General features: G+C 40.1%; 1 protein-coding gene across 1 annotated transcript in view; it reads right to left on the bottom strand.

Annotated features, from left to right (window-relative positions):
- The window catches only part of PLXNC1 (plexin C1), an 84,787-nt gene that overhangs the window by 31,103 nt on the left and 28,788 nt on the right, over positions 1-24,896 (bottom strand). Inside the window, exons 6-18 of the mRNA XM_072146572.1 lie at positions 23,687-23,846; positions 22,300-22,387; positions 19,331-19,436; positions 17,559-17,609; positions 16,094-16,224; positions 15,529-15,696; positions 14,324-14,408; positions 12,925-13,125; positions 10,813-10,989; positions 8,710-8,818; positions 6,744-6,845; positions 3,881-3,987; positions 101-154 (exon numbers count right to left, since the gene is read on the bottom strand). Coding sequence (XP_072002673.1) covers positions 101-154; positions 3,881-3,987; positions 6,744-6,845; positions 8,710-8,818; positions 10,813-10,989; positions 12,925-13,125; positions 14,324-14,408; positions 15,529-15,696; positions 16,094-16,224; positions 17,559-17,609; positions 19,331-19,436; positions 22,300-22,387; positions 23,687-23,846 — 1,539 coding nt within the window. The remainder of the gene's footprint in view (positions 1-100; positions 155-3,880; positions 3,988-6,743; positions 6,846-8,709; positions 8,819-10,812; positions 10,990-12,924; positions 13,126-14,323; positions 14,409-15,528; positions 15,697-16,093; positions 16,225-17,558; positions 17,610-19,330; positions 19,437-22,299; positions 22,388-23,686; positions 23,847-24,896) is intronic.

The following is a 24,896-nucleotide window of genomic DNA, read 5'->3' as shown; positions in this document are numbered from 1 at the left end:
TATTTACCAAATACTTTAATTAGACATAATAGTAGCAGTTTATACCTAGGAATTAACTGAGTTCAGTATTCTGAAATAAAAGGTACAGCAATGTACTTACTGATGGAATATTCTCACATAGTTTTTCACATAATTCTTGCTTATTTTTGTCAGTCTAGGAAAGAAAAATACATTTGAAACATTTCTGTGAAAGGTAAATACTGAATGTGAGTATACATACTGTTGTCTCTTTCTATCCATCTATAGAAATCTCATGACTAGTAGGACTGCTTATTTTATTGCCTATGCAGGGCTTTATTGAATAAGCATAAACACATTACAGTCATATGTGTTTACAGTAGCACACATACAGCGTATACTGGGGCACATGTATCATAGTTTGGTCTCTCTGAGGTGAATTTTAGAGACTTTTGGTGGTTAGTTTTTGCACCTTATGTATGATCCTGCCTTTTTACTTGTGATACATGTTCAGTTTTTCCTGTCCTGGCAGGCGCAAATTTTGGACACAAGCCACGCAAGGGGGTTATATGCAGGAGTGGACAAAAGCCACGTGAGGGGGTTATATACAGGAGAGGACACAAGCCATGTGAGGGGGTTATATACAGGAGTGGACACAAGCCATGTGAGGGGGTTATATACAGGAGTGGACACAAGCCATGTGAGGGGGTTATATGCAGGAGAGGATACAAGCCATGTGAGGGGGTTATTTACAGGAGAGGATAAAAGCCATGTGAGGGGTTAAATACAGGAGTGGACACAAGCCATGTGAGGGGGTTATATGCAGGAGTGGACACAAGCCATGTGAGGGGGTTATATGCAGGAGAGGATACAAGCCATGTGAGGGGGTTATATACAGGAGTGGACACAAGCCATGTGAGGGGGTTATATACAGGAGTGGACACAAGCCATGTGAGGGGGTTATATACAGGAGTGGACACAAGCCATGTGAGGGGTTATATACAGGAGTGGACACAAGCCATGTGAGGGGTTACATACAGGAGTGGACACAAGCCATGTGAGGGAGTTATATGCAGGAGTGGACACAAGCCATGTGAGGGGTTATATACAGGAGAGGATACAAGCCATGTGAGGGTGTGATATACAGGAGTGGACACAAGCCATGTGAGGGGGTTATATACAGGAGTGGACACAAGCCATGTGAGGGGGTTATATACAGGAGAGGACACAAGCCATGTGAGGGGGTTATATACAGGAGAGGATACAAGCCATGTGAGGGTGTGATATACAGGAGAGGATACAAGCCATGTGAGGGGGTTATATACAGGAGTGGACACAAGCCATGTGAGGTGGTTACATACAGGAGTGGACACAAGCCATGTGAGGGTGTGATATACAGGAGAGGATACAAGCCATGTGAGGGGGTTATATACAGGAGTGGACACAAGCCATGTGAGGGTGTGATATACAGGAGAGGATACAAGCCATGTGAGGGGGTTATATACAGGAGTGGACACAAGCCATGTGAGGGGTTATATACAGGAGTGGACACAAGCCATGTGAGGGGTTATATACAGGAGTGGACACAAGCCATGTGAGGGGGTTATATGCAGGAGTGGACACAAGCCATGTGAGGGGTTATATACAGGAGAGGATACAAGCCACATGAGGGGTTATATACAGGAGAGGATACAAGCCATGTGAGGGTGTGATATACAGGAGTGTACACAAGCCATGTGAGGGGGTTATATACAGGAGTGGACACAAGCCATGTGAGGGGGTTATATACAGGAGTGGACACAAGCCATGTGAGGGGTTATATACAGGAGTGGACACAAGCCATGTGAGGGGTTATATACAGGAGTGGACACAAGCCATGTGAGGGAGTTATATGCAGGAGTGGACACAAGCCATGTGAGGGGTTATATACAGGAGAGGATACAAGCCATGTGAGGGTGTGATATACAGGAGTGGACACAAGCCATGTGAGGGGGTTATATACAGGAGTGGACACAAGCCATGTGAGGGGGTTATATACAGGAGAGGACACAAGCCATGTGAGGGGGTTATATACAGGAGAGGATACAAGCCATGTGAGGGTGTGATATACAGGAGAGGATACAAGCCATGTGAGGGGGTTATATACAGGAGTGGACACAAGCCATGTGAGGTGGTTATATACAGGAGTGGACACAAGCCATGTGAGGGGGTTATATACAGGAGTGGACACAAGCCATGTGAGGGGGTTATATACAGGAGTGGACACAAGCCATGTGAGGGGGTTATATACAGGAGTGGACACAAGCCATGTGAGGGGGTTATATGCAGGAGTGGACACAAGCCATGTGAGGGGGTTATATACAGGAGAGGATACAAGCCATGTGAGGGGTTATATACAGGAGAGGATACAAGCCATGTGAGGGTGTGATATACAGGAGAGGATACAAGCCATGTGAGGGGGTTATATACAGGAGTGGACACAAGCCATGTGAGGGGGTTATATGCAGGAGTGGACACAAGCCATGTGAGGGGGTTATATGCAGGAGTGGACACAAGCCATGTGAGGGGGTTATATGCAGGAGTGGACACAAGCCATGTGAGGGGGTTATATACAGGAGAGGATACAAGCCATGTGAGGGGTTATATACAGGAGTGGACACAAGCCATGTGAGGGGGTTATATACAGGAGAGGACACAAGCCATGTGAGGGGGTTATATACAGAAGTGGACACAAGCCATGTGAGGGGGTTATATACAGGAGTGGACACAAGCCATGTGAGGGGGTTATATACAGGAGTGGATACAAGCCATGTGAGGGTGTTATATACAGGAGTGGACACAAGCCATGTGAGGGGGTTATATACAGGAGAGGATACAAGCCATGTGAGGGGGTTATATACAGGAGTGGACACAAGCCATGTGAGGGGGTTATATACAGGAGAGGATACAAGCCATGTGAGGGGGTTATATACAGGAGAGGATACAAGCCATGTGAGGGGGTTATATACAGGAGTGGACACAAGCCATGTGAGGGGGTTATATACAGGAGAGGATAAAAGCCATGTGAGGGGTTATATACAGGAGAGGATACAAGCCATGTGAGGGGTTAAATACAGGAGTGGACACAAGCCATGTGAGGGGGTTATATGCAGGAGAGGATACAAGCCATGTGAGGGTGTTATATACAGGAGAGGACACAAGCCATGTGAGGGGGTTATATGCAGGAGTGGACACAAGCCATGTGAGGGGGTTATATGCAGGAGTGGACACAAGCCATGTGAGGGGTTATATACAGGAGAGGATACAAGCCATGTGAGGGTGTGATATACAGGAGAGGACACAAGCCATGTGAGGGGGTTATATACAGGAGTGGACACAAGCCATGTGAGGGGGTTATATACAGGAGTGGACACAAGCCATGTGAGGGGGTTATATACAGGAGTGGACACAAACCATGTGAGGGGGTTATATGCAGGAGTGGACACAAGCCTTGTGAGGGGGTTATATACAGGAGAGGACGCAAGCCACGTGAGGGGGTTATATACAGGAGTGGACACAAGCCTTGTGAGGGGGTTATATACAGGAGTGGACACTACTGTTAATTTGGGATTTAACATGTTTCATTTTTAATGCATTTTTAAACTAATTACAACAGCTGAGGAGAGGTGATGTGCCTTATTTCATTACTTTTAACATTTGAATTTATAAAACGCATAGTAAATAAAGGAAAACAGCAGTGTGAGGACACTCTATGAATACTCCCAGACCAGCTACAATCATGGAATATACACAGTCCTGTTACTACTAACTACATACACAAAGGTATGGTTATAAAGATTCACAGGGCTTCTACCTAACACCGTACGCACCTATATGTGTTCAAGACTAAGGTCCACAGATTTATGTAAAATTCATAACTTACATCAGGAAAGAAAGTGTTTAAAGCAAAATGTTTGTAGTCAAAGAATGGTATGGTCCCTAGGACTTCCACCGGAACATCTTCTTTTTCTGTCTGGAGTTCTGCAAAACCTTCACAAAAGTTATATAAATATTAATAAAAAAGTTGTTTTAAAACTAAGAAAATTCATATCTCTCCATCTGCTATATAATTCTGTCATGAGAATGGTAGCATTCATGTATTATTTGTTATTATTTGATTAATGAGGTTCCCCTCGCTTACTTTTATGTAAGAAATATCAACCATGTTAAGACTTCTACAAGACTTCTAAAGGACGACTACTACTATACATTATTTCTAGAGATGAGCGAGCACTAAAATGCTCCGGTGCTCGTTATTCGAGACGAACTTTTCCTGATGCTCGAGTGCTCGTCTCGAATAACGAGCCCCATTGAAGTCAATGGGAGACTCGAGCATTTTTCAAAGGGACCATGGTTCGGGAATAAAATGTGTTAATTAATTGAAAAAGAATGTCTTCTGATAAGTTAGCAGATGTATGCAAACATCTGCAATCTATTCTTCACTGTTCCGCGCGTATATTATCTCCCGACAAGTTAGCAGATGTGAAGAACAGTGAAGAATAGAATAAAAACAGTGAACACAGGATCATTTAAGTGAAAAACACAGTGAAGAATAGATTGCAGATGTTCGGCACATCTGCTTACTTGTCGGGAGATACGCTGTCCCAGGATCCGCTGCTCTTCTTCCACTGAAGTCTCCCCGATGTCTCCGTGCCGCTGCCCGATGTCTCCGTGCCGCTGCCCGATGTCTCCGTGCCCCGATGTCACCGTGCCCCGATGTCACCGTGCCCCGATGTCACCGTGCCCCGATGTCTCCGTGCCCCTATGTCTCCGTGCCCCTATGTCTCCGTGCCCCTATGTCTCCGTGCCCCGATGTCTCCGTGCCCCGATGTCTCCGTGCCCCGATGTCTCCGTGCCCCGATGTCTCCGTGCCCCGATGTCTCCGTGCCCCGATGTCTCCGTGCCCCGATGTCTCCGTGCCCCGATGTCTCCGTGCCCCGATGTCTCCGTGCCCCGATGTCTCCGTGCCCCGATGTCTCCGTGCCGCTGCCCGATGTCACCGTGCCCCGATGTCTCCGTGCCCCGATGTCTCCGTGCCCCTATGTCTCCGTGCCCCTATGTCTCCGTGCCCCTATGTCTCCGTGCCCCTATGTCTCCGTGCCCCTATGTCTCCGTGCCCCTATGTCTCCGTGCCCCTATGTCTCCGTGCCCCTATGTCTCCGTGCCCCTATGTCTCCGTGCCCCTATGTCTCCGTGCCCCTATGTCTCCGTGCCCCTCCGTTCCGCGCGTATCTTCCGACAAGTAAGCAGATGTGCCGAACATCTGTGATCTATTCTTCACTGTGTTCTTTACTGTGTTTTTCACTTAAATGATCCTGTGTTCACAGTGTTCACTGTTTTTATTCTATTCTTCATTGTTCTTCACTGTGTTTTTTTAATTAAATGCTCGATCTCGAGCAGGGGAAATACTCGTCCGAGCAACGAGCCGTTTCGAGTACCTTAATACTCGAACGAGCATCAAGCTTGGACGAGTATACTCGCTCATCTCTAATTATTTCCAATAAGACTGGTGTGTTATCACTGGTTTCTTCTATGTATACTCCTGTCAGGTTCATGGACAATTTTACTTAGGAAAATATTTGTCTGTTCTGCAGAGCTATGGTCTTTGTACTTTTAAAATTTATAGTATACTACAGGAGTAAAACTGACCTGTCCTAAAAAGGTGAGCCAACTATAACTGCAGTTCTATTGTCTAGAACGGCACAAACCAAACCATGCCATTATGAATCTAGCAGTCCTGAAACAATAAATGTGTCTCAAAATAAGAAATTCTCCACAGTAGCTTGTTAAGGCCTCATCTACATGAACGTACATGGGGCTAACTGAAATCGCGTATTGGGGCACATTTATTAAGGGTCCGAACGGCGCATTTTCGTCGGGTTTCACGATTTTTTCTGTTTTGTGCTGAATTGCCCCGGGTTTTTGGCACACGTGATCGGATTGTGTCGTATCAGTGCCGGCTTGCATGCGACACAAATCGGGAGGCGTGGACGTCGGCAACCCGACTGATTCGGACAAACCGCAGAATTTAAGAAGCAAATTGTGTCGCAAGATCAGCACTGACATGCACCGGGAAGAAGAAGGTGAGCTCCGGCGGACCTCAGCGGGGGAAGCGACACATGCAGAAAATTGGATGCACAATCTTAGCGAATTGCGGCAGACCCCAATCCTCATCGGACAACACACGACGGGGATCGCGAAGGGACAGGTAAGTAAATGTGCCCCATTGACTTCTACTGTGCCTGTTCATGGTGTGGTGCATGCACGGCCATGCTACAAATTAAAGAGCTAGTTCTATTGCTGCCAAGATTTGCAGGCAGTCAATTTCAATGCACAATGGCGGGATGAGCAGCACTCACCAACCAATGTCCCAAGGGCCACAAGCAATGGCACATGACCTGTTGCCTGTGGGCCGGAAACTGAAAGTGGTTGTGTTCACAATACATTTCAACTGTATTCAAGAGCAGAAGATAACCCAGCTATGGTATAAAATGTTATACAATGGCCATCTGACATACAATTCTTTGTCTACGGCCTCTTACCTAGCTAAATTAGTTTTCTTCTCTGGACTGATAAGGAGGAAGTCCTGCTGATGCAACTGGTTTATCTCAAACCCAAAAACTTGATACTTGTGTTATGTGAAAACTCAATTACCTACATAACTTCACTTACATAAATAACTACATACAAAGTATAGCAGAGGAATCACAACTATCGCAGCCAAGTTTCAGATTTAGTAGACTTACCTTCACGGATTTCTTTCCTTATCTCACACTCTAGTTCCTCAAGATCTTTGGCTAGTTTCCTGCTCATTTCTTTGGATTTGCGTTTTGTGATTAAATAGGCAGCTAAATATGATATTCATAAATAAAATGTACATTAATTTAGGCTGTGACTGTGAACACACCAAAAGATCTAACAAAGACACTCCAAAAAACTGGTGTCAGACACCTGCTAAATGACAAATCTGCCCCATAGGTCTATATAGTAGTCGATCCAGTTAGTATTTCAATCTACCCTTGGAAGCTGTACCAACCAAACTAATAAAATTGTAGTATAGAGGCCTTTGATCAAAGCAGAAACATATTTTTGTGGCCATAAACTCCATAAAAAAACCCAATTTTTATGGATATGAAAACCAGCCTGAAAGATTATCAGTGGTGGGCCACAAGCAGTCCAACTTTTAGAATCACAGCCCAAAAACACCCCTTTAGCCGTCTCCATCAGTAGCAGATTAAAATATTGGTAGTTTGGGCACCAGCCAAGGCCCAAGGCTTCTTGTGGAACCTGAAATGATTAAGGACTGGATGAGCTGACTATCTATTCAAATTCTATTATGCTTTTTCTGGAACCCACCAAGTTTGAAATTGCCCTGTAGAGATAATGGAGTGACCTCCAACTGAAATACTCACCGTACATGAGTATAAGCTATTGACACAAATGTATACAAGAACCCACCCAGGACTTTTGCATGTAAAGGCAGTCCCTGTGTTATGTACTAGAAAGGTTCTGTAGATTTATTCTTAAGTTGAATTTCTATGCAAATCGGAACTGTATATTTTATATACAGACACATTTTTTGGCCTCTGTGACAATTTCATTTTAAAAATGTTGGGTTGTCATAAGAACCAGAATTAACAATAAATCTTAATTGCAGACACAGCTGATCATTGTAGTCTAGGGCAAACACTGCACTGCCATACCCTCCATACCCGCTGTAAGCCTGGTCCAGTGTATTCATGAGGGTGTGGTCCGAGGCGTTCCCCTCTCCTCTGCTTCTTCCCCAGGCCGCCCCTCTCACCCCATAGACTGGTGATAACTGCCAGGCCTCATGCGGCAGTTACCGCCTCCTTGTACCACCTCCTCATGAATATGCCAGACCCCTACAAGCTTGATCTGGCGTTTTGAGAGTATGGCAGTGCAGTGTTCGCTAGCTTTATCGAAAGTTTCTGATAACGCTAGCAATATAACACGGCTTATACTGGGGTAGTGCTAGGAGCTGCTTACTTTTGTTAGCAGCTCCTAGAGCCTTTTTTTAGGGTGACAGGTCCTCAATAAGCTTGTCTGGTTTTAGCAGTTGAAAATAGAATCGCATGACTGTGGTGAGACTCTTCTGGTGGGTATTTCTGCTTTTTTAAGTTCTGCTGTGCACCACAATTTAACATGTATTCCTTCATCAATTGTATAATACAAATTCCGTATTTTAATGCTAAATGTAGTCATAATACAGGTGGTCCCCGGGTTACGTATAAGATAGGTTCTGTAGGTTTGTTCTTAAGTGGAATTTGTATATAAGTTGGAACTGTATATTTTATAATTGTAACCCCAGCCAAATTTTTTTTGGTGTATGTGACAATTGGATTTTAAAAATGTTGGGTTGTCATAAGAACCAGGATTAACAATAAATCTTAACTGCAAAAACCTTTAATAACTGTTACAGTTGATTATTGTAGTCTAAGGCTAAAGTACAGTAATTTACCAACATCCAGAGGTCCGTTTGTAACTAGGGGTTGTCTGTAAGTCGGTGTTCTTAAGTAGAGGACCACCTGTAACTTGTACTCTAGGTGAACATTATATGAACATTATATGGTGTACACATACGGTAGTTAGTATGTAAAGACTGTTATAACCATGTTCGCACGTTCATTATATTTACATTATGTTTACATTAGATTTTATAAAAGAGCAAAAACAATTCAGCTAAATACTTACCAATAACTACTATCACAAGAAGTGGAGGAACAGCTAGGAAGATGAAAAAATAAGAGCCTGCGTTGCTTGGATTTTCCTTTAATCTTGCTTTAAAGTTGCCTAATGTAACCTTAAAAATTGATGAGAAAGCAAAACATCTTTTTACAGGTTTAAAATAGCACAGTGTCCATTTCTCAGAAATACAGTAATACACTATACTTAAAGGAACCCTGTCACCACATTTTTCACAAATACAGCCAGTGGCAGGTTCCCATAGAGCCCTATTAACTAACTGACACCCTTCTTTAAGCTAAAAACTGTTTCTCTCAGATCATCCTTATAATTTTGTCTGGTATCCAGGAATATCTATAGTGGGTCGAGCGTGGATGGGGCATGGCCTTTTGGATGGAATTCAGCAGCTACTCCCCATGTTTACTCAGCATGCAGCAGTAATGTCATATGACCAGGGTGACATCATCTCAGGTCCTTTCACCTCCTAACATAAGCAAACTGTACACATGCACATATCTAATCACATGAAATCGCAACATGCCTGCATAAACATTTACTCCTCTCCATGCCTCCTTGCAGAGTGCTGTGATTTCATGTGATCAGATATATGCATAGTATACAATTTCCTAATGTCAGGAGGCTAATGGCACTGAGATTATGTCACCCTATTCACATGACATTACTGCTGCATGCTGAGAAAGCATGAGGAGGAGCTGCTGGCTTCAGCTTTATGATGCCACGCCCCCCTCAACTCACTAATGATATCCCTGGATAACAGACAAAATTATAAAAATGATTTATGGGGATCTGAGGGAAACAATTTTTAACTAAAAGAATGGTGTCAGTTAGTTAATATGACTTTATGGGGACCTGCCATTTGATGTATCTGTGCAAAATCTGGTGAGGGGTTCCCTTTAAGAAAATGCACGGATTGATAACTGAAGGTGCATTGTATTGGATCAATGTTTCCCTCTGATACTGAGATGTAGACATACATTTATGCTGTGCTCACATACAATATATGAATGACACCATTTTGTATTACCCTTAAATCTACTGATGGTAAAACAGATGCATAGATGCTAATTTGAGAAAAGAATGGTGCAACTCGACCTTAGTTGTGAATACCCAAAAAGAACAGACACAAATTCCCACTAATGGAGGAAGGAAATAGGAGAGAAATGAAGAGAAAGTGTGGTCCATATGTTTCAGTAAAGTCTATATGAATATTACAGGTTTAACAATTTTAGAGCCATTAAAGGGGTTATTCCGCAATTGGAACTTATTTTGAATACATCAGAAAGGGAATAAGTGAGTTCTATAGCGTGTAGGTCAATTCTGTAGGATTGAATGCCGCAGTGTATAATAAAGCATTTGGCTCTCTTGTATGGATTTTCTTTACTGTATATGAAACACCTTAGTAATCATTGAATGCAATCCAATACAGGTTTATGGCATTTCGGCCATGTAAAACCTTCATCAGACACATTTTGCTTTAGAAGTCTTGGGTGGCGTTGGTGACCTGTAAGGAGTAGCCTGGACATCAGTGTGTGTAAGGCTGGGTTCACATCACGTTTTTTGTGTAAGCTAAGCGTATACCTTCGGGAGGTCAGCGTATACATTGACAAATAGGAGCAGACAGAGGCATAGTTGTTGCCTCCGTCTGGCCACTAAACGTTCTGTCCGCAAATGTATCTACTTACAGACAATAGTCGGCTATGGGGAGCCGATGATATTGGGAGGATGGAGTGTCTAAATTAGAACAGTGACATCATTGGGGGAACATCCCGTTCATTGGCATCAAGCAATCGCAGGCTGCTGCCGATTACTCCTACCCCCGCAATTAGGGGAGGAGGGCCCCCGGGCAACGTATTGCACTTTATAGGCATTCAGTGGGATACGCCTGTGCCATACGTCAGAATCCTCCCGACATGTCCTTACAACTTATGACACAAAACGTGATGTGAACCCAGCCTTATGTTCGTTGTAGAAGGGGTACTCTGGATTTAGCTTTAGATCTATAGGCCCATCACTGCTCCATTAAGAAGAGGTCTTTTGTTTTATGGTGACACCATTATATTTGCACAAATGTTTATGATCTTTATAACTTACCTCAATCTCTATTTCTTTCCTATTAACTTTCCCTTTAAAACCCATCCTTGCCTTACAGTGTATAGAATTCTGAAGAAATGTTGTTGCATTGTTCACAATGCAGCTTAGTTCTCTTTCCTGGTAATGTATTTTGATATCAATTTCATGTGCCTGGATATTGAGTTCATCTTCTTCTTTCTGGGGAATAATTACACTTGAATTTAGAGATTGATAATTACCAACACTAGAATGAGGACTATACTATAAGAAGCTGAACAGGTGTTAAAATAACCCACCATAAACTTCAACAATTAATGTCATTATTTTTGGATCTCTACTGTCAGATTGAAGAAGTTAGGCAAGAACTTAACCCCCAGTAGTGGTATTGCTCACTTACAGGAGGTGGGTGGGTCATTCCACTATTTCAGGGGAATAATGTGGTGGCAGTGTCTCCTGATATCCAAGACTAGTACAAGTTGGATGAGCAAATGTATGTGGTGATGAAAATTACCAGGTGGTATATAAATGCTTTGCTCATGGCATTGTGACAGGGTTTTTATCTTTATTACGAGATATAGGAGAACATGTTTTGGGAATGTTATATTCCCTGCTTCAGGTCCAAGGTCAGGTCAGGTCCACATAGTGCTCCTGCTGGTGTCCATAGTCTAGAGATCCATACATTCAGTACTTTGCAATGCGAGTTCCACTGCTTTTCATACCACCAACCCCCGATGATGGGAATGGTATGTTACTAAACATTTTGTTCGTTTTATTTTGATACGTTGATTTACGTCCATAAAGACCATTTTAAACTTCCATCTTTCCAATTCTGAGAAGTGCATCTATATACCACCTGGTCCCTTTCATCACCACATAAAATTGCTCCAGACTGGGACCACCAATCTGAGAGTCTGATTAGCACATTGGGTACTGAAATAATTCTGATGAAACTCTCTACTGTCCAATGTTCATGGTCTAAATCAGACAGGGTGGCTCCAGCCCATTTGACACTACAGATAGAATAAAGCTGAAAATATTAAAATTTTTTCCTCAGGAAATGTAGGGACTAGAGGAAAAACTCTAACTATGCCAGAATCAGTATAACAGATCCCAGAGAAGTATGCAAAGAGTTATGGTTGGGAAGGCAGGGAAAGTCTCTTTTTTAATACTACAGAGAAATTGTTTCCAGTGAAATTATACCTTACCCCCTAATAGGCATGACAAGTGGGTGAAGTACAATACTGGTGCAAGGACAGATTAGAATTTTGCTGCTACAACTAGATTGATGGAGACTTCATGGGAAGCTCTGCAGTTCTCCTACATGCTCTGCTTTCTTATTTCTTGTGTGTATGACAGTATCTCATGGTCACTGCCATTCATGTGTTTACTTTTTTGTGTATTGGTTCTCTTCTTCTGTGTTATGTGCTTGATTTACTGAAAAATGTTATAAACAAAAGACTTAAAGGAAACCTACCACTTGTAGTGGCAGGTTTCTGATGGAAATACCGGGCACCGCCGGAGCTTATTTTCGTTAGTGTTTTAAACCGCGGTATCACGGTTTAAAACACTTTTTAAACTTTATAGCCGGCGCAGGCAGGTACGCGCTCGGCGCTTACCATGCGCGCGGCTCTCATTCACTCCCTATGTAGCCGCGCGCACGGTAAGCGCCAAGCGCGTACCTGCCTGCGCCGGCTATAAAGTTTAAAAAGTGTTTTAAACCGCGATACCGCGGTTTAAAACACTAACGAAAATAAGCTCTGGCACCAGCTCACCCTGAGCTGGTGCCCGGTATTTCCATCAGAAACCTGCCACTACAAGTGGTAGGTTTCCTTTAAAAAAATGCTGTTTGATGTAGATTGCAGAATGATGTTCACTAGTTTTCTAGTGTCCATAACAGTAAATATATTATGCCACATTGTCCATGCCCCTTTCCACTAAGCCGTGGCAATGCCCAGCACACTGTTAATTAAAGTAGTGGAAGTGGCATAAACAGGATAATATTTGAATATGGTTGTAGTTCAATCATTATAAATCATTCTAAATACATTATTCTTTATTATTATTTACGTTTATATTTCACATTTGATGAATCATCTTTCACACAGGAAATAACAAATATGTTGTTACAATTACCTCTATTCGCAGTTCAATCTCTTCACCATTATCAGTTAGTAGATAAAAAGTCTTAAAATTTGGGTCTGCCTTATAAATTATTTCTCCACACATCACAGTACTTTCCTGAATAGTCAACTTCACTCGGAAAGTCTGTGCCGTTTCACCTAATTTTGGAGCTATAAAATGGCAGTTGGATGAATTTCCTAAACACTTATGTTTCTGGAAAGCAAAAAAAACATGATACACAACTGGTCAATACAAGAAAAGAAAAAACATAAACATTTTATACATTGCACAGTCAAGAAAAAAAAGGGTACTTCCATACATTGCGGCCCTGGCATCGGCTCCGTGTCCCAGTCCGTCGCAGGCATCGTGACATCAGCCACACACTGACATTCTAATGTGTGCATTGGCATTGGCACACACTATGATGTCAGCGAGTGGCTGTGACAGACCACATGGGGACACAGAGCCAATGCCAGAGCCACAATGGATAGAAGAGGACCTGCCGGGGGCGTGTCGGAAGGTGAGTAAACCTTTTGGTTTTTTTCTACATGCATTATATTGGGGGCAGGGGCTGGCTATATACTACCGGGGGCTGGTGGCTATATACTACATGGGGCTGGCAGGTTATATACTACAGGAGCTGGCAGGCTATATACTAGAGGAGACTCTATATATACTAGCCAGGAGACTCTATAATGATCTTCTATGCCTGATGGAGAAGAATTGTCACCTGCGAGGAGGCCACCAGGATACAGACTAGGATGGACCAGGCCAGTCGATGGTACTGATTTAATCAGTATATGATGTCCATCTCTTCTATATCTACTGTATCTCAGCACTGGTGCACAGTACATTTATTGCCTCTATACTTATATGTGGAGTATATTTACTGCTGATATATATTTATGTGCTGCATTTATAAAATATGTTTATTCTCACGGATAACGTGCACAATTCTGAAATTGGGGCGGGGGGGGGGGAGTGGGGGGGTAGGCATGTGGGTCCTCGACACAAAGCTTTATTAGAAACCCCATATGTACAGAGGTGTTTTACACCAGAATAAGTGTTACGGCCACAGACATAACTATCAAATTGAACCCTCTTCCTCTATTCCTATTTTCCCCTGTTATTGTTGTTCTTCTCTTCTATGATTCTATTCTGATATATTTTATTTACAACTGCATGTGTGTACATGTGTTACCCTATTATAATGTAGTGGGCAACCTGGTGCTCCTCTTGTTATATTTTGTACTCTAATAATAATAACACGGTTAAAAGAATTTCTAATTTTGTCAATTGTCAGCTTTTTGTTAACGTTACCAAACCAATTTCTAATCACAAGAGTCCACTATCTTGTTTACAGCTAGTCCTTAAATACAACACCTATCACTCATGAAAGTAAATACCTTACATTTTGTACTACCATGTTCTTTGAAATGGTAATATCATCTATTAAGTCCAGATTTCTACCGGATATACCTAGTTTTCGACCACCACTGAAAAACAACAAGAAATGTGCACTATTAGAAGATAGATTAATGGGATATGACATGTGGCATTTTATTGTTTTTGATAGGTTTGCAGATAAAGTTTAATCTATATGAAATGCTAAACAAATCTTATAGAATGTTTAGACTTTGGGAGGAGTTTTCCATTAAATGACATCTACCACCAGGGTCAAGGATTGTAAACCAAGCAAACTAACATACTGGTGTATAAAATGCTCTTCCTTTACATTCTTATAGCCTTGTTTTTAGGAAAAAAGGCTTTGAAATTATGCAAGTGAGCCTGAGGGACTCCAGGCTCATTAATTTTACAAGCCTTTATTTGTAAAAACCAGGGCATAGGAACCAAAAGAGGAACAGATACTGCCAGAGGGGGCACAAACCGGGATGTGAACGTGCTTAATCTACAATCCTTGATCCTAGTGGTAGATGTCCTTTAATTGCTTAATATCCATTAAAAATGTGTGCAACTGTGCCACCAGTTATTTAAAATCCCCTTTATTATTATATGTGTTGTAAAAGAAAGTTACATTTATGGTGCATTAACACGCGGTATGCCTGCCATGAGGAGGAGCCCCCTCCATAAGAAACAGCGATCTGCTATCTGCTTTATGATTATAAACATTTTAATTTCCTTGATTTTGGATTGACAGAATGTATTACTTATCCAGCCTTTTCCATTCTACCTAGTTACCAGTAACGCGATTGGCAGGTGTGAAGAGGTTCAGCAGAGTTGCAGGATCTCATAAGACCCAGTATAGCGCTGCTCAAGACATTTGCCCTCACAGAGAGTTGTTCCACCCTTTAATTGGGGCTCTTACAGTGAAAATCTTGAAAAAAAACTAGAAAATGTACCGCAGGGTTCTTTAATGATCTCAAGGGGGACAAATTAAGTAAAAAATTATATATATATAAAATTATAAATATATATTTAAATATCCCAATAAGTAAAAATGTTCACACACTATGCAAAACATCATTGTATTGTAATAGTCATCAACAATGTAATGTGTATGTGCTCTTCACAAAAAAACAAGGAAAATAACGCATATTGAAATCAGAATAACTTTAGTAAATATAAACTGATAAAATGTGGATTTAGTCAATTTACCTTAGCCACAAGGTATTTGGAACAATGGCAGAACATGACACAGATTCATAGTTGATACTTTTGTGGTAACAATTCCTATTGTAATCTACGCAAAGTTTTTTGACTTCAGTTTGACTCGGTGGCAGGGAGATCAAGGCCTGTGTAATATTGTGATGGGTAACCTGTAAGCTGAAAGGAAAATAAGAGAAGGGGAAATAATTACAGTCAAATGTGATAAATAACAGGTTTCACTGCAAAATTTTTAATAATGATGGGTATGCAATAAAGAATTGCTCTTAAAAGGAATCTGTGTCCTCCACTGACATCAAGCAATTCTGAAACATCTGGTCTCTGCTGTTATTTAGGAATCAAGAGGCCATTGGCGGTCATCCTTCCTCTTTCCATAGGAGAGTATTCCACCACAATCCAAAACTGTCTTCACTGACTGGACAATTACAAGTATACGGACACACCCACTTGACAAGGGTAGAAGAAACACCTAGTTGTCTGTTTGTTTTTCAACAGTTCTGCTAACTGAGATCTGTCAAAATAGTCAACATGTTGTCTGTGAAAATAGTATACTTACATCTGAGGGTTGCAACTGCTGCTACCAAATAAAAATAACCGTGGCAGGCTTTGCAGGTTTCTACCCCTAATAGAGACCCTTTTCTTTCCCGCTGAAGAAACCCTGTCATCCGACACATATGTAATACTGACCTGTGGAGGCAGAGTTAAAATATGATAAATGTAAAAATAATAGACAAATCAGCAGGAATACTGAATGTTACAACAGCAGAATGAAATTTATGTCAAGATTGTTTATTGCTTGTATTTGCTCAAGAATGTGGCTGCATTAAAGCTGTTCTTTAAAAGTGCTGCAGTAGCGATGCATGGAGTTTATAGTGTACCCCCATATATACTTGCAGCATTTATATAGACATGCAGAAATTTATAAGGTAAAACATGGAACACATTCCACCACAAATATGGCATGCATAAGATTTGTGAAAGGAATTTAGGTTCTAAATTCTTCTATAGTTGCGTTATGTTAATGGACATTTTCTGTTTATAACTGACAGTGAGAAGAATATATGAATGGATACTCATGTTATTTTATAAATGTTTAAAACACATGAATAAAATAGTTATATAGAAAAAGGAAATGTCAAATTGTAGAAAAACTAGGAAAATTATAGTAAAATTGGCTTAAAGGGGTTTACCCATGCAAGATAGTTCTCAAAATTTTATCTCCTAGTGATATTACATTTTGAACCCCCTTACTTTACAATCTTGCTCTGTTTTATTGCTGCTTTAGCTCCTATCACTCCCTAGGCTGCTCAGTGTAAAATTCCATAGTATGGACAGGGACTCTCTAAGCAGACACTTCAAGATTCCTCTAGTTCTGTGTACTGACATTGTGCTTAGATTATCAGAGTGCCGGTTTCTCTACACTTTCATTTACCTTCTGAACATTCTACTAGAAACTGACGCATAGAAAAAGAGAGATGAGAGATGATAATGGTGGCAGAGAGGAGAAGCTAATCATAAGAAGAATCTGCCATGTCTGACCGTAATCATAAACAGAAGATTTACGGTCGGATCCCAGGGCAACTAAAATTTTATACATCAGGACTGATAGAGACCGGTTGGAATTATATATGTGAAATGGCGTCTTTTTGTTGATATAATTGAATTAGAGAATGTGTGTTTTTTTATCCTGAGTATATTTAAGAATCTTGTCTTTGTGGAAATACCCCTTCAAGTAAAATATTTCAATGTTCAGTGCAGTCCATCAAAAGCATGATAAACCAGGTAACACACCCAAAGCCCTTCAACCTCATTAGCATAATTTAAAAGATTACCACAGTTGCAGCGCCTGGATCTATGAGTAACTGTCCCTGGTTTATCCTGCTTTTGATGGTAGATTTCTTTTAATAGGGTACATTTCCACAGATATGGACTGATATCAGTAACATAATAGGCGCAAATCATACTTTCACATAAATAAGTGATTTGACAAATTGTTTCCACAGATTGAAACTGTGCCTTACATTAGATGAAGATTCTTTCATTGCTTTTGCTTCAATCAATCTGCATTTGCCCTGTGGAGATAAAGTTCATAAAGACTAAGTTCTGGTGTTTTTCATAAAATCATATTGAAGTGCGTGAGAAATTCACTATAAATGGATAGAATGGATGGATTAAAACTAAAAACGCTCTTTGAACTATATATCTTTTGCTTTTATAGGTTGGTCATCAGTTTTAAAAACTAACACTGGACATTTAAACCACTCCGAGTGGGTTAAAATTGTGCCAAATATGCAATTTGCCATTTTGCCAAATTCTGAGGCCAATAACTTTTTCACACTTTAGTGTATGGGCCTCTGTGTGAGGTGTCATTTTTGGGGTAGGTGCTGGCATTTTAATTTATATCAATGTGGGACCTAAAATGACTGATCATTTTATATTCAAATATTCATGGATGGAAAAAATGGTGATTTGGACATTCGGTTGTATTTTGATAGAACAGGCATTTTGGGATGTGGCGATACCTAACAAATTTATGATTTTTACTGTTTATTTATTTTATATGTGTTCTAGGGATTTAAAATTTTACCTTTTTTTATATTTTGTTTTAATTTTTTTAAAAAAATTTCCTAGTATTTCAGACCTTTTGGGCCTTTTGAGCACAAGGCCGAGAGGAGGAGGTGGTAGGGGTGAAATCTTTGGGGGGCGTGATCTGCTTGCAAATTGTGGCCATGTGAATGAAGCCATGGGGTGAATTGCATTGACACTGATTGATGGATCAGTAAACAGTGACTAGCCACAGGAAATCCTGGCATTGAACTGTAGTACAGGGGTGTTTTTATTGTGAAATAATGCTTGTTACAATTTTTGTTTCAAGTGAGCTCGTCTTGGAAAACACATACAGACCAGATCACTTGTACTCCGATGTCCCACTGTTTTGTATTAAAAATCTACATTTTTACAGTTTTTCTGTCTTTCCTGTCCTGCACTTATCTGTATAGCTAATTAATCATCTTTTCTGTATCCTGTACACTCATGACAGATTGATAAGGAAAAATTTAAAAAAGTTTTTAGTGATTAAATGCCTTACAGAACTGGATCATATTTCACTTGATCAACTAATCTCCTTACAGAGCTGAATTGTCAAGCAACACATTATATAAGAAATTAATTTCTTTAGCCTCCATTTCTCTGTCTGCTACAGATTTCATAACTTTTTTTCATAACACACTGTTCACAGCAGAGAAAAGAGGGGAGTGTGAACATAATAAAGCACCATTTACTTGTCTCTATTATATCACAAGTACTATTCATTTATAAAATTAAAACAGTTTAAAAGTTAAGATGTGCTTTAGTTACAACACTTATGCTAAATATTTCTCGACTTTCCTCGCCACCCCACTGCAGAAGTGAAGTTTCCACCATTTTATGATTTTTTCAAAAGTCGCATTCAATAAATCTACCAGGACCCAGCTTGCGTGGTAAAATATGAACTCTTTCTCAACCAATATGCAGAAGTGGAATGAATCAGAGGTGTAAAGAGTTGCAAAAGTTTTACAAAGAATTACAAGAACGATATTGTGATCCTAGAATTGAAGCATGTAGGGCCGGATGAATTTCCCTGGGGGAAATTCTACAGCTTGTCCCCTTAAAAGCTTTTGAAAGTGTCGCCAGGACTGTCTAAATGGACTGGACTATCTAATAGGTTACAAATCCAGATCATCTCAATTTATCAGCAATAATTCTAACAAAAACGTTACCTGTTAAACTGTTGTTGTTTTTTCACTATATTTACCTCGTCTGCATAATCTTTCTTTTCACATTGACTCACATGGAGTGGAGATATACACATTGAACGAGATGTGCACCATAGGCAACCACTTGATATACAATCCAAACAACTGGAATAAGGAAAATACAAATGAATAATATATTTCAGTAAACATTTATCTGTAGAAGTCATAGAGAGTATTTTGGACAAGACAAAAACATACAAATCCATCTGTGGGCCAGATTTAATGGACTGACCACAAGACTCTGTGCATTATACTTGATACTTGATGTCCCTTCTTCCACATATGATTATAGTTTGGTGCTGCTGTTCCACAGGGAAGAAGGGACTCATTGCATCATATTTCACTGTACTCTGCATTGTAGTTGGTTGATTAAATTGTGTGCCCCAGCTTTACTGTGTGGATGCACAAAGTGTTTCGAACAGGATTTGGTGGTGTTTGAGGTGCAGCTTAATATATTAAAATTATTTAAAAAAATATTTCATAGTATCATAGTTTATACAGTTGAAAAAAGACATGTCCATCAAGTCCAACCAAGGGAGAAGATATTCATCTATTAATTTATTAGTATAAAGGTATCTAGGAACTTTTGCCTGGTAACTGGTTGTAAGTGAATAAGTAAATGTGGCATTTTTAGGTCCTAGTTGGTAGCCATCAGGGCCGCATCTGCCATGAGGCGAGATGAAAATCTCGCTTCAGGCGGCAGAATGCGCCCTCTAAAGTGGGCGATTCGGGCGTCCATTAATGCCCGAATCGCCCACCAGCTAAATAAATCGCGCCTGTCTCTTTAAGACACAGGCGCGATTTATATGCGGAGCAAAGCAGCAGCCGGAAAGGCAGTGACACAGGCGTCATGACGTCACGCCGTCTGTGTCACTGTGCGGAGCCGCGGCTCACAGAAGAGCCGCGTGAAGACCGGAGCCGTCTTTAATTAATTAAATGTGGCTAATAAGTGTGTGGGGAGGTGTCGTGTTATACTGGGAGGGGGGGGGGTACTGTATGTATTATATGGGACTAGAAAACGTTTAATACTGGGGGATGGGGCGCTATATATATCATATGGGGTCATAATTATTTTATACTGGGGGAGAATTAAGTATATAAGTATGGGGCCATAATTATTTTATACTGGGGTGGGGATGATGGAATGCTATGTATTTTATTTGGGGCTATAATTATTTTATACTGGGGGGGGGGTGCTATATATATTATTTGGGGCTATGATTGTTTTATACTGGGGGGATGCTATAGATATTATTTGGGGCTATAATTATTTTATACTAGGGGGGGGTTCTGTATATATTATATGGGGCTATAATTATTTTATATTAGGGGGTGCTATATATATTATTTGGGGCTATAATTACTTTATACTAGGGGGGTGCTGTATATATTATATGGGGCCATAATTATTTTATACTGGGGAAGGATTCAGTATATATTATATGGGGTCATAATTATTTTATACTGGGGGGGGTTCTATATATATTATTTGGGGCTATAATTATTTTATACTAGGGGGGTGCTGTATATATTATATGGGGCCATAATTATTTTATACTGGGGAAGGATTCAGTATATATTATATGGGGCCATAATTATTTTATACTGGGGGGGGGTGCTATATATGTTATTTGGGGCTATAATTATTTTATACTGGTGGGGATTCAGTATATATTATATGGGGCCATAATCATTTTATACTGGGGGGTGCTGTATATATTATATATCACTAAGCGGGGGGGATGTATATGGGATACAGTATATTACTAAGCTGGGTGGGCTGTATATTGGGTACAGTATATTACTAAGCTGGGGGGCTGTATATCAGGTACAGTATATTACTTAGTTGCAGGGGCTGTATATGGGATACAGTATATTACTAAGCTGGGAGGGGACTGTATATGTGGGGCAAGATTTTATTTAAGCTTTAGGGGATCTGTATATGGGAGCTGTATATAAATTAATTGGGGGGTGAATAATGAGGCCTTTAAATATATGAAAGCAGGGCTATATAAAAATAAATTTTTTTATTATATATATATATTCATTATGGGGTGCTATATATTTGATCAGGGGAGCACTGTATGTAAAATCATGTAACATAATAACAGGGTGAGATATATTAGTTATAGGATACAGATTACTTTGCATCATGTAAACCAAATGTTGGGGGGGGTCTGTATTAATAAATTGGGAGTGTTGTATATTGATTGGTGCTTAGCATGCTATAATTCCAGTAGACTATATATATATATATATATATATAATGAAGGGATGTTTTGTATGTGGGGAGAGTGTGGTCAGTTGTGTTGTGAGGGGTATATATTATTTAGGAGCGCAGTGTTGTTATCCAGGAGACTTTATACTGTAAGGCCCGTTCCCCACTTGCGAGTGTGATGCGATGAACTCGCATCACACTCGCAACGCAAGCTGCCGGGAACGCACGGCCTGAACGCTGCACCGCGGGAGTGAACTCAGCATGTCAGTTCACTCCCGCGGTGCAGCGTTCGGGCCGTGCGTTCCCGACAGCTTGCGTTGCGAGTGTGATGCGAGTTCATCGCATCACACTCGCAAGTGGGGAAGGGGCCTAAGTGACTGTGGTATTTTTAGGGACATCGGGTGGAGATGCTGTATGGAGCTGAAGCTATCTGCCCGTGAATTCAGCAGTGATACTTCATGGATTGGAGAACCCGGAATAAAGTCCTCCTGATGGAAGAGATTGTCATCTATAAGGTACTAGATGCCACTAATGCCTCTCAGATCCTGTAGTCAGTCACGCAGTGTCGGGGAGCTGTCTGTAGGGTTGTTAATTGTTAGTAAAGTTTAAGGATTTACTTAACAGGGAGCGGGGGGGGGGAAGCATTTTAATATTTCCTCAGGCAGCAAATATGCTAGAATCGGCCCTAGTAGCCATAATATATTATCAGCATTTATTGAAAATTTTGCATCAACACCAACATCTATATACCTGAATTCTGCGTACTGTAAACACTTCTGAAATTGGAATTGTTCCGAGATCTCTTTGCTATTACTCCTTGCTGCAGCAGTAAATGTGGCTGACGGTAAAATAAAAATAGATGATTAGAAATGGTTTTAATATTGAATATCACTTTATTGTCAGTTATATCTTATGAATCAGTTGAGTGCATAAGTCCAGGCATATGAAATTAGTTGCACTGCTCATAAATATTTAATGAACATTAAAAATAACTTTGCAAACAGTGTGAATTAATCTGTAATGGTGTTGGATTTGCAATAATATAGTCTTTAGAATGACTTTCAGATTAATGAAACAGATTTCCAAAAATTCTGCAATAAACAGTAAATGGCCGTGTGAATTTACCAATGAAAATGAATTTTGGTGGAAACAAAGCTACAGGCTGTTGCATGATGTATTTTGATAAAAAATTAGCATTCTCTGAAAATGAACACTAGAGTAAATTAAAATTAAACCTACTTTTTTCACCTCTGAACATAAATAACCTGAATAAACTCATATTCAAAGCAAGGTTAGTTGAATATTTTCAATTTCCCATAGACTTCTATGTTAGCAAAAATACACGTATCTGCTGCAGAAAGGTGACATGCTGCCTACTCCCAGGAGCCAGGTAATGTAAAACAACTGAAATGATTCAGAATGATGACCAAGGCATTTTTAAAATCCGCATAGCATAGACTTTTGGAGCAGTCACCAGCTAAAAAAAGACATTTCTGGTGACAATTATATTTAAGTTATTAGTAACATTATCAGGGTCCTTTATCTCTCAACATTCACTGAAACAGGATATCGATTGTAAGCCTCTCTAATTTTTAGAAAATTCACTGAAATTGGGGGACAGAGAGTATCAAAGGGTATAAAATTTAACTTTTATTAGATATGTACTAAAACAAGTAGACGAATGTGTTGAGGTAAAAACCTCCACCACAAAAAATATTCACATAGCGTGTCCCCGCATTGATAACAGCCGTAGACATTCGTCTACTTGTTTTAGTACATATCTAATAAAAGTTACATTTTATACCCTTTGATACTCTCTGTCCCCCAATTTCAGTGAATTTTCCTTTATCTCTCACTAGTTGTTAGTGGATACAGGATATAAAGCTGATTTATACAAACTGCTTAGAATTAAGTATAATTAAAAAAACTGGGAAAATAAAGGCACATATTTTTTAAGTTCTATAGATTTGTAAAATGTTGTTAAAAGTTTCTTACACTTTAAAGGTTAGTAATTAAACCTTTTTGAAGAGATCTACAGTATATTATTTTCTATTCTAATTCCCTATAGAGTTTTATTATTGACAGTAGGGTGATTCTGTGTGTAGGAGACAGGGAAATAGTAAAGTGAATGATATACCTGTTTCATATGCTTTCTGGGAAAAAACCAAGCAGGAACAATTTAAGGATGAAGCGGCACTTGAGCAAAGGGTTTTCCTCGTGTCTTTATGTATAATTTCACAACTCCAGGGAGCATTTTCTTTAAACAGTAAAGGGTTTTTCTCAATTCGTACTTCAATCTAAAATCATTTGTGAAAGAATGATTTTACTAAAATCACAGTGGAGGTATATGGCAAGATCTGCATATTTTAGGTGCTAAAAACAGTTTACTTGTTGATCAATATATTTTGGAGATATTTTATGGATTTATGCAAATAAAAGAAAATTTTAAACTTTGAAGATTGATCTTAATTTGATGGATTCAACTTCTTTTGTTTTTCTTTGGGCATATGCCAGAACTTTGAGGCTTGTGAACTTTCCTTTACCAGGTTTGTAAATGGTGGACACCTTATGAATGAAGTTGGGGCATAAAAACATTTTTGCAATTTAGTTGTTGTGTTTAACTTGTTTGTGATTGGGATTTTATAGCAATGTAATGGAAGGGTCGCAGACACGGACAGTGAGCCCTTATTATGAACCCTCCAAACAAAGGAGCAAAGCTCTGTCAGTCACAACAGTTAGCCAAAACAGACTGTAGGAAGATAAGGGTATGGTGAAATTACCTCTAATTCAGCCTGCAGGTTAAGTGTATATTCACACAGGCAAACATGAAATATAGAGACAAAACCAGCTTCTCCTCAGAGACACAAAACAATGGGCAATGATGATTCGACACAAAGGTTACAGATGTTAAAGATAACCTTTCACCACCTCACACATGTTGTAGACACCGCTAAAAAGATTCAGGGGCACTTACAATTTTCTTTCTAGAGAGATATCTGTCCCAGTATTTGACCACTGTAATCCTGTGTGAGGAGGGGGCATTTTCTATGCTAATATTCTCTGATACTGTTCAGTGTCAGATAAGCTGCGGTGGAGTATGCATTGGGCCATATCTATTATTCTAGCTGTGCCAGTTTTCTGTCTGACTTTGCACTGAAAAGAACATATTTGGAGCTTGCACATGTATTTAAGAAGTGTTTGTGCCAACTGTGAGTCACCGCTGCACTGTGTCTGCAAGACAGAAAAAATAAGCACTTAAATGGGCGTGTTAGCACTTAGTCAGAGTTTGTGACACATTTAATACAGCAACTTGACAGAATTCTGTTGCACGCTGCACCTAAAAAAAG

The sequence above is a fragment of the Engystomops pustulosus genome, chromosome 4, assembly GCF_040894005.1.
Source record: "Engystomops pustulosus chromosome 4, aEngPut4.maternal, whole genome shotgun sequence".
In the NCBI taxonomy this organism is placed as follows: domain Eukaryota; kingdom Metazoa; phylum Chordata; class Amphibia; order Anura; family Leptodactylidae; genus Engystomops; species Engystomops pustulosus.
The sequence above is the reverse complement of the archived record's forward strand: the minus strand, read 5'-3'. Positions and strand labels throughout refer to the sequence as shown.